General features: G+C 43.9%; 1 protein-coding gene across 4 annotated transcripts in view; it reads right to left on the reverse strand.

Moving 5' to 3' along the window:
* Window positions 1-1,300: 1,300 nt before the first annotated feature.
* The window catches only part of Mob3b (MOB kinase activator 3B), a 194,867-nt gene continuing 186,205 nt past the window's right edge, over window positions 1,301-9,962 (reverse strand). For all 4 annotated transcript variants that reach the window (XM_021159739.2, XM_029476414.1, XM_021159740.2 and 1 more), the window contains exon 4: window positions 1,301-6,072. In XM_021159739.2, coding sequence (XP_021015398.1) covers window positions 6,043-6,072 — 30 coding nt within the window. In that variant the 3' untranslated portion in view covers window positions 1,301-6,042. The remainder of the gene's footprint in view (window positions 6,073-9,962) is intronic.

The raw sequence follows: 9,962 nt of genomic DNA on the forward strand, positions 1-9,962 counted from the left end.
CTCAGCTTTTTCTCTAGTGTCATGGCTGCCCACATGCTGCCATGCTTCCTGCCTTGATGATACTGGATTATTGTGATATATTGATACTGGATACCTGTAAGCCAGCTCTAATTAAATGTTGTTTTTATAAGAAAAATAAAATCCTATGACTAGGAGAAGTTCCTATTTTCTTCTCCTATAGGCCAGAAGTTGCCTCATCCCCAAACACCTCATCTTATTGGCCTAGGACACAAAGCCCCATTCATTGAACAACTTAGAACTGGAGGCTGCCATCTCCCTTTTCCTATGCTGGGCTCAGTCACATAGAACTTTCTAAATCTCAGAGTTCTGAGACAAGCAGGCACTAGGTGCAAGCTAGGAGAGGAGGGGACCAATACCTCCCGCTTGTCTACATCTGTTGAACTCTAAGCATCATATCAAAAAGGGAGTACAACATTCAATTTCTTACACCTTCTTTTCTTTGTTGATAAGTTCTCTTATATCCCACACTGGCCTTGAACTAGCAATGTAGTACAAGAAACCAGGAAAGTAAAATGGGACCAGTGCCTGGATAAGGGGGATGAGGAGCAATAAAGAGGGGGATAGCAGTGTTCTGATCTGGGAAAAAGGAGGCTCTTCAGGGAGAGGGAGGGAAGCAAATTCAGAAGGAGGTAGACATAAATATAGAGGAGGGAGGCAGGAAAGATAATAACAAGATTGTCTGAAAAAGCCACAAGGAACCATATTATTAACTAGTATATATAATATATATTTATATTATATATTAATATATATGGTAAATAGTTTTTATCATAGTGTTTTAAAACATGGATTTGTATATACCTAGACGATCTATACAATTCTGTGTATAAATGCAAACATATAGTTTAAAGAAGCTTTCTTATTGAGGCTGACGGTGTTCCCTTCAAGAGCCAAAGACAACCTAACGAATCCGGGTACCAGTCACGGAAAGCCCTCTTTTGAATTGTTAGCCAGGGCTGTCCAAGAGACTCCCAAAATAACAGTCTATTACTATTGCACTTGGTTGCACCCCCTACCCCACCATGCCTGGCCCCAGAGTGTGAATGTAGGTCCCGATTACTGAAGACACTATGTACTTCAGAAAGAGGGCCCAGAGACCCCTGAGCTGGAACTAACCTGAATGACCAGTTAAAATGTGAGTGTGTTCATGTGTGCTTTCAAAAACAATTTGGATTAGCTTTTGTAAAGTCCACAGTTTTCCTCCCTTGACCCCTCGTAGGAACACGGCAAGGCGACAGACTCTGCTAAACGAGGCAGGCAAAGACGACAGACTAGAAGATGGTTTTATGTAGCATTTATTCATGACCTCTGAATTCTTAAGCTCACACAGAAATTTATTTCATAAATATTCTTTAGATTTATCTAGCTCTTTTAATTGATTTAATTATGTTAGTCTGCTTTCTTACAGTCAAGCCCCCAAGTGAATCACAAGTGGAATCACAAAAATATAGTTAGCATTTTCCAGATGTATTTAAGAAAAGACAAGGAAACTCTGAGAGCAGAGAACTAGAAGCCAGTAAAACAGCTTGCTTCATTAGAAATGACTCATCCTCTGTGTTACACAAACCTTTACATATCATTGAAAAATCTTTTACCCATACTTAATATGTCCAGAGGAAAATAGCTTGTTATAAAAGTTCTTTTTTTTTTTTATAAACATTTTTAAAACCAGGAAAAAAAAATCACTACTTCCAAAATATACTTTGTTTAATTCTAGTCATGAATCACTAGTTTCTTTAAAGCCAGAATGACGCTATTCTCCAAATGATAGCTTTGCCATTTTTTGAAGATATGCTGTGTTTCTTTTCCTTAGTGTGGTGTCCTTTAGGCTAAGGAACTATTGGAAGTAATGTGCTTTCATCAGTGACAATGGACTGGGTAAATGGTGGGTTGGAATAAATCAAATCTCAACGAAACCCAAACAGCGTGAGGTTGTGATGAGGTTGTTAAGAGTAAGAAGGAAACTTAGGAAGGTCAACATAACCTAGTCAAAGATTTCCATATGGTCAACTGAAATAGGTAAGAAAATCCAAAGGTTTCTCTTACAGCCAAGACTAGCAAAAAACATACCAGGGTCTGGAGAAGGCTTGAGATAACTCATCGGGTTCACAGTGTGCAAAGTCTGTAACACAGACAGAGGGAGAACTATGGAGTTCCCAGTTCAGCAAGAGGAACATTTAATGGTGAAATGGGAAAACTTCTGAGAAGATGACACAATTGGGGCGATTCTGAAGGAAGGCTGAAGGACCGCTGGTTTAGGCTTCAGATATTTCCCTAATGTACAAATGAAGCTGCCATTATTAAGCATGTGCTACCACTGTGTCATCTCGGGACCTTCCTAAATAACATGGCATGAGACAAAGGCTGGAGCTCAAAGGGACTATTTGGCTTGGGTTGGATGGGTTGGGTCTCAAAGGTGGTGAAGTCTCAGTGGGACGTACAGAGGATTCTGTAGAACTTCTGTGCCTGAATATCCACAAAAGGAGAATAGGCTCTACCCAGCAGGTGGCTGGCATGGTTGGGAGATAGGAAGAATAAGTTAAGAAGCTCCGAAGTTCCTTCCTAATTAAGAAAAGAAATAAAAAAACATCCAGGGAAGAGAAGATCAACAGCCGAGGAAGCAGAAAAAGACTCTAGATCAGTAATTTAATCTTTCCTTTTCATTATTTCCACTGGCTGAACCCAAAGCCAGAGGTAAGGGAACCTGGAGGAGGTGCTTGTGGGAACAGAAGGGAAACTAACGCTCTGTTTCCAGCGTGCATCCCAAGTTCATATCTTTTCCTGAGAGGGCAGATTGGAATATCTTATGAGATGGTTGGTATCAGTATCTATTAGGATAAAAACATATGCTTGTGATCTCAGGGTGTGCCCAGACTTGTGGATATAGTTTCTTTAAAATTATAAGGGGGGGGGGAAACAAAAACCAAAGCCACCAAACCATTTCATTCCTAATCATCTCTTTTGGAGAGACACAACCAACTGTGAAAGTTAAGGTAAACAAAGAAACCCTGTGTCGAAAAACCAGAGAGAGAGAGAGAGAGAGAGAGAGAGAGACAGAGACAGAGACAGAGAGACAGAGACAGAGACAGAGAATCTCACGTGAGCTGAGCTCAATGAATAAAGCATGGGTCTAAATGAGAAGACACTAAGGTAAAGGAAGAACAATGTGTGAGTGCATGCAAATAAATAATGATAATAGTAATCTTTCAGAATGTGGGCACATTTCATATTCAAATCAGTGTGCATTGTTTAGTAATGCCAGTCATGAAAGACAGACCTCCCCCACACACACAGAGAGAGAGAGAGAGAGAGAGAGAGAGAGAGAGGATAATACATGAATGGAAATGAAGATGATGATAAGTAAGTGCAATGTGTAGTTTTTGATTACATGTAGATTTATTTTTGTATAAAAGAAAATCAACTACAAAGAATTTTTTTGAGGCAGAGTTTGAATTTGAACCACGGATTGTCAACCAAATGTGCCCTTTGTTAATGCCCTTTGGTCCTGGTGACACTGAAAACGGATAGGGTAATGTTCTGATTACTAACAGGAGGGGTATGAGAAAGCATTTTCAAACATGATGATGATGTTTATTATTATTATTTCCTGATGGTTCAGCAGTGAGCTCACTTACAGTAAGAAAGAAACCGAGGTGATACGCTAACACTTGGTGCACTCAAGCCCAGGGTGCTCATGCTAATCTTTCAACTTTGCATTTCCCCAGAGTTAAGATGAACGTAGAGAAGGAGGAAGGACAAAGTTAGGAGACAGAACCAGGCCTGGGGCTGTCCTCAAGGCTGCAAGAATCTCCCATTCGCACTACAGATGTGTGAAGATCAGGTCTGGCCAAAGGCTTATGGACAGCTACTGAAGATTTATTTTTAGAATTTGCCAAACAAAGTTCTATAGGATGAATGAATACCTCATACTTTAAAAATCAGAGCAGGTGGCCAGATTTTACTCTAAGAGCTGATTAGTGCAATTAGCAATAGAAGCCAAAGAAGATAATTCCAAGAATTAAAAAAAAAATCTGGATGTTTTAAGCTAGATGGAAATTTCCCATTCACATACCCAAATAGTTGACAGAAAATAACTTTAGAAATGACAAATGTCTTCCTTCTTGACTAAGCATCACTGAAACGCAAGCGAATACTCTACTTCCAACTGCATGAGTCCTGCAGTTGTGCAAGGTACAAAGCTGCAGAGACACGCCAAGACCACGTGGAATGGTCTGCCATTTCTCAGCCCCACCATCCTGCACACCCGTGTGGTATTATGTATAGCCTGGGTCAGGAATTCAAGACTCTTTTTCCTCTGGACCTTCAGGGCAGCCAGATAATACTTTTAGCCCAAAGTGATATTGACAAACCAAAAACCAACCCCCCACCCAAAAAAAAACCCCAAAAAACCAAAAACCAAAAAAACCCCAAAATCCATTGCCTATCTTGGCCTCTAAAAGTTACTTAGAGAGAAAAGAAAAATGTCCCTGTAGGTTGGAACAAGCCAGCAACATAGCAGTAGTAGCATTGGTCTTCAGAAGACAGCATCTTCGAGACAGTCCGCACGGTCTGCGTCTTCATTTACACAGAGATGTCACGTTTTCTGGGCTTTTGTGGTGGCCACAAATGGCTTTAACACATTATGTACACTAAATAACATCAGACTAATTTAGTCATCTTTTGTTATTACATCAACTGTAAGAATACATTCATGTCTGCTTCCCTCCACCAACAGATACTTTATTAAAATCAAATATCACAGGAAGTGTGGGTACTTCTTAGTCAAGTGGTCAGAACCAGTTCTGCGAAGGGATCTGAGAAGGCAACATTTCATTCGCTAAAGCTTCCAGAGGCAGAGAGAGCACAGCATGGCTATTTTGACGGTCGGAAGGGACAGATTGAACGGAGAGCAGGAAGGCCTTGGTGACTGACTATAGCACACCCACTGGAAAGAAATGCACTCTGTGTCATATAGTACGGGAGATGGAGGGACAAGAGGAAAGAGATGGGGGAGGGGAGGGAGAGAATGAGAGAATGGGAAGAGGGGGGGGGGAAATAGGAGGGGGGAATAGGATGGAGGGGTCAGTTGGGAAGGCTACAAATATTTAATCTACATGTACCAAATGTCTGTTGTCTTGTCACTGAAGCCCCCATAATATAATATGTAGGATCAGCCAAGACTCACTACCCCTTAATAAAGAACAAACACTGCACTAATCTGGCTCAAGGATCTTACTGGTCATTTAAAAACTTTATTTCCTCTCTTCTGGGAAATGGGAAAGTCTATCTTTAATGGAAGCATCTAGAAATGACTGTGGCTACAAAGAATACATCCTGACTAGGGTAAACAGATCGCACACCAGCTTTATTTCCTGTATCTAGACTTGTCCCAGAGGGTAGCCTGGGAACGGCCTGTCTCGGGTACGGATCATGTAGCCCATCAAGAAAGTGGTCCCTGGTGAAACTGCCCATGAGGGAAACGGCATGGATGCTGCCAGAGGAACTGCAGGCTTTCCCCAGCTCCAAGCCCCATGTAAGGTTAAGCCACAGGCCCAGAGACCTGCAGGGAGTGGAGGAGAGATGGGATAGGAACTCCACGTTTGCTTAGAACTTCGAAAAATAAGTGACAGAGAAGTTAGTCAAGAAGACGGAAGTGGAAAAGAACCACCACAACAAACCCCTCAGCCTCAAAACCTGAATTCCAGTAAAGCCTAGCGGGCAGGTCACAGGCAGAAGTGTGACGTGGGCGGAAGTGCAGCAGCCTCTCTTGCACTGTCCTCGGCCCAAGGGGTTAAGGCTGGTCCTTCATGCTGTGGTCTACATGGCCCACAGGTCCTGGCTAGCAGCACTTAGAGGGTTAAGAGCACGAGAAGTGGGTAAAAGATGTCTTTCAGAGGTCCTTGTGGGGCTTTCCTGCTCCTGGAAGTCGGGATCGCTTTCAGCCATGGAGGGCCACTTTCTGTCCCATGGGGCCTCCTGGTGGAAACAGTGTTCCTTTCTTCCAGAAGATGAGGTGGAGTGTTAGTGACACATCCTGGTTGTCATCTCTTTCTGGAAAGTAAGGAGAGAAGGGCCGTTAGGGGACAATGAGCAGGGCAAATGGTGGAAACACCGGGAACCCTGCGCCATGAGAACACATTTCATTTGGTCTGTAGGCTTGAGTCAGCTAAGACTGACTGACTCTCTCTCTCTCTCTCTCTCTCTCTCTCTCTCTCTCTCTCTCTCTCTCTCTCCCTCCTCCTCCTCCCTCGCATTTCTCATTTTCCTTCCCACCGACTGTCTCTTGAATTAAGGCACTGTTTATAATGCTTTACCCTCTTGCCAAGAATCCAAGCTACTTGCTTCTTTGGGGCGGGGATAGGGGGAACAGGATCTGGAGCCACTGACCACTTGGAATTAAATAACAGCCCTCCTCTCAGGAGGCCATGAAGAATGATCTCCAGTGTTCATCCCCACCCCTTCCAGTTGTCTCTCGGGGAGGGGAGAGCCAAGTATCGCTTGCCAACTGGTATGATAAGGGGTTTGGGCTGCTGTTTTTAGACTAGAAAACATCTTCCATTTGACTAAGTAAAGATGGGGAAAAAATGGAGGATGTCATCATGTATAAGACAAGAGAAATTAGGGAAGATGGAGAAACAGCAGAGTCTGGCCTGCAATCACCTTCCTGGCTCTTATAGGAATGTGTGGCTCCCAAACAGGCCATCCTTTCTCTTCCTTTGAGACTCTGCACAGGCTGGCTTAATTACACCCAATCCATCGCTACCCTCTTTCCCTGGCTAACTACCATTTATCTATCCAGTTCAGACATGACATCCATTTGCCTGGAAGACCTCATATTCTCCCCTGGAGGCGGCCATGCCTTTTTACCCATGCACACTTGACTTTGTTGGGGTGTACTGGTTCTGGTGTGTGGTAGTTTTAATGATTATGGCTCCCATAGGCTAATATGCTTGAATGTTTTGTCCCAGTTGTGATTGGTTGGGAAGAATTAGGACATGTGGATTTGTTGGAGGAGGTGTTCCCACTAGACAGAGAACCACTGAGTGTCAGGAAGAAAGGAACACTTCTTGCATCTCTCTCCGGGGGCTTTGGTCTATGCAGGTTAAAGAAAGAACACAGTGTGTGATCTAGGTATTCTCCCAATCCATGCCAAACACAGGAAGCTTCATACCGCGTTACATTCAGCGTACACATGCTGAATATGGCCGAACTCCTAGTGGTCATTTACTTGTCTTACTGTGTGACATACTAGGAGATGGGCCCGATGTTCTCAGGTACCTACGGTCTTTAGGGAGGAAGAAATGTAGTGGATCCTGTGCTGAAATAATAACATTGCTGCAAGCCTTTACCAACAAAGACATGAAGCACACTGAAGCGAGGTTCAGACATGTTACAATCTTACTTCTGCCTCTTGCCATTCACCCCCACGAAGAGCATCATGACTTAGGTAAAATGTCTGTTTTCAGGGACATCTTTTCTAACTCCAATATGGGAGATAGCCCCTTCTTCCCCCTTTAACAGCCGCAGAGCCCCTCTTCACCAGTCAAAGGTATAATGGTAATTTTAATATAAACGTATGCAGTAAATTATTACAGCAGCTGTTTTCTTTTTAATCCTGGCTAGGTCCCCAATAACAACACAGAGAGACCAAGATTTATTTTCAACTTAAAAGTACAATAACTAGGTATTAAAATTCCATTTTAATCCTCTAATCCAATCTGGCTACCTCACAGCCCAAATCGCTGAGATCCTGGCATTTTTGTATTGGTCTGGCTCTCTGGGCTTGTGGTGTGTTTTGTTTTGATGTCTCTCTGGACTCCTGCCTCACGTCAAATCCTCTCTTCCTCTCCCTTCTCCCCTGGCTGGATGAAGTCCCGCCCTATTCTTTCTCTTGCCTAGTTATTGGCCTTTCCAGATTTTACTGACAAGGCAGAGAATACCTGGTGAGCATCGTTTATACAAACTTGAGACAGGAGATTCTTAAACATTACAGTGCTGTGTCTGGATTGTCATGGGATAGGGAAATCAGCCTTTGAATAATAGAAGGGCAGATTTTACACAGAGAACAATGACCTTGTGCCTACAGAAAAGCCTTTCATTTCTGCTGTTTGGGTCATCCCAGGCTAGATCCTATGGACTGTGCCGGCCGTTGGTCCTTGTATCCCCAGTGCCTGATAATCAGGCACAATAAATGTTTGCTTAATCGAGTAAGCCACAGGTTCTCAGTCTTCACCTGTCCAGTGTAGTGTGTTAGTGAGTGAGTGGCTCAAAGGCAGGTTAAATGCACTGATATATGCATGGATGCCGTACACCTCAGTCCCCTTCTCTGATTCCTTCCTGTGTGGTTCAGAAGCACAAACCCGACACCAGTCACTCCGTGCCAGCATGAAGTGGCCTAGGAAGAGTTTTCTGTTAATACACACTCTGATGTGGATCTGAGACTTAGAGGTAGAGGGGACTGAGCAGCGGCAGCAGAGAGGCGAGCCTGGCTCAGGGATTGGGTGTTGCTATGCTGGAGCAGAGAGCTCCTGACCATAGCAGGGTGTGAACAGCAAAGAAAGACCCATGCACCTCCTGCGAGGAAAGGAAATAACCACTCGAAGCATAAGAGAGATCTGCTCTTCCCATCGCGAGTCTCCAGTGGTTTTGTGAACTGAGCATGGTGGTACAACAACTGTTATCTCAATATTTAGGAGGCTGAGGCTAGCCTGGGGTATAAGCAAGCAAGGGCATGAAAATCAAAACTGCAGGTTCTCGTATTCCGAGTTAACGTTTGACAGCAGATTGTGTATTGGAAAGGAAGAGGCTAATTCCAAGGATAAACATGACTTCGGGTTTATAGCTGACTCCATGACTATCTGCAATGATCAGTGCTCCGAGACAGAAGGGAGGGAGCATCTGCAAAGAGCCCATGGAGCGTGCTGTGCTTCGGGGGGGCTGCGTCATTATGTACACAGAGCTCTGAGAGGGAGCCACAACTGTCTACCAGAAGAATTCTAGTCTCGGAGCCATACCAGTTTGTTTGAGGTGAACGGCAGCCTAACCAGGGACAGGTTGTAAGAGGCCAAGGAGGTCCCTTCTGCTCTTACCTGGTGTACTGCAGGAACATCCTGCAACTGGGGCTGACACCCGGAGAGATGAATGTGCACGGTACTGGCCAGGCGGGAGGTCGGAGAAAGAGGAGTGACTCGCTAAAGCCACTGGGCCAGGAGTAGATATGATAACTTGGAAATTCATCGACTCATATATAATTATAGATGGTTGCAGGTAATTTTTGAATGCTAGTGGTACTGCTTTCTTCAGTAGACTGATATCAGCTGGAATGATTTGTTGCCGTAGAGAAAAGCTTTAAGTCAGTTATGTTTCCTAGAATATGTATGCTTAACACAGAAGAGGGTTTCTTTGAAAAGAGCGGAGAGAGAGTGTGAAGATCCAAGGCCCCTGAGTTAGGCTTTGAGGAATTAATATGGAATGGGGCTTTCGGAACCACAGTGTGAGCCCAACGGGCAGAAGAAAAACTGTTTCTGAGCTCTCTAATTCCTACAGGGAAATAGGGTTTTAAGGACAGCTCACAAACTGAAGGACATTGTTCTTGGGTCTAACCTTTGAAGATCTATAGGTGTGGCCTGGCAAGATGGCTCAGCAGGTTAAAGCGATTGCTGCCACACCTGAAAAACCTTACGTTCTAGACTCACATTGGTGCGAGGAGAGAACTGACTCCTTCAAGTTGTCCTCTGGCATTCACATGAATGCCAGGCACTCACACTTAATTTTAAAAAGCACAGGCCCTCTTTTCCTGTGACTGGGTTGCCTTATCCAGCCTTAACAAGAGGGGAGGTGCCTAGTCTTATTGCAACCTGATATGCCATGCTTCCTTGATATTCCTGGAAGGCATGCCCTTTGGGGTAAGGATAAGTGAATTTACACACACACACACACAC

This window comes from Mus caroli, chromosome 4 (genome assembly GCF_900094665.2).
Source record: "Mus caroli chromosome 4, CAROLI_EIJ_v1.1, whole genome shotgun sequence".
In the NCBI taxonomy this organism is placed as follows: Eukaryota; Metazoa; Chordata; class Mammalia; order Rodentia; family Muridae; genus Mus; species Mus caroli.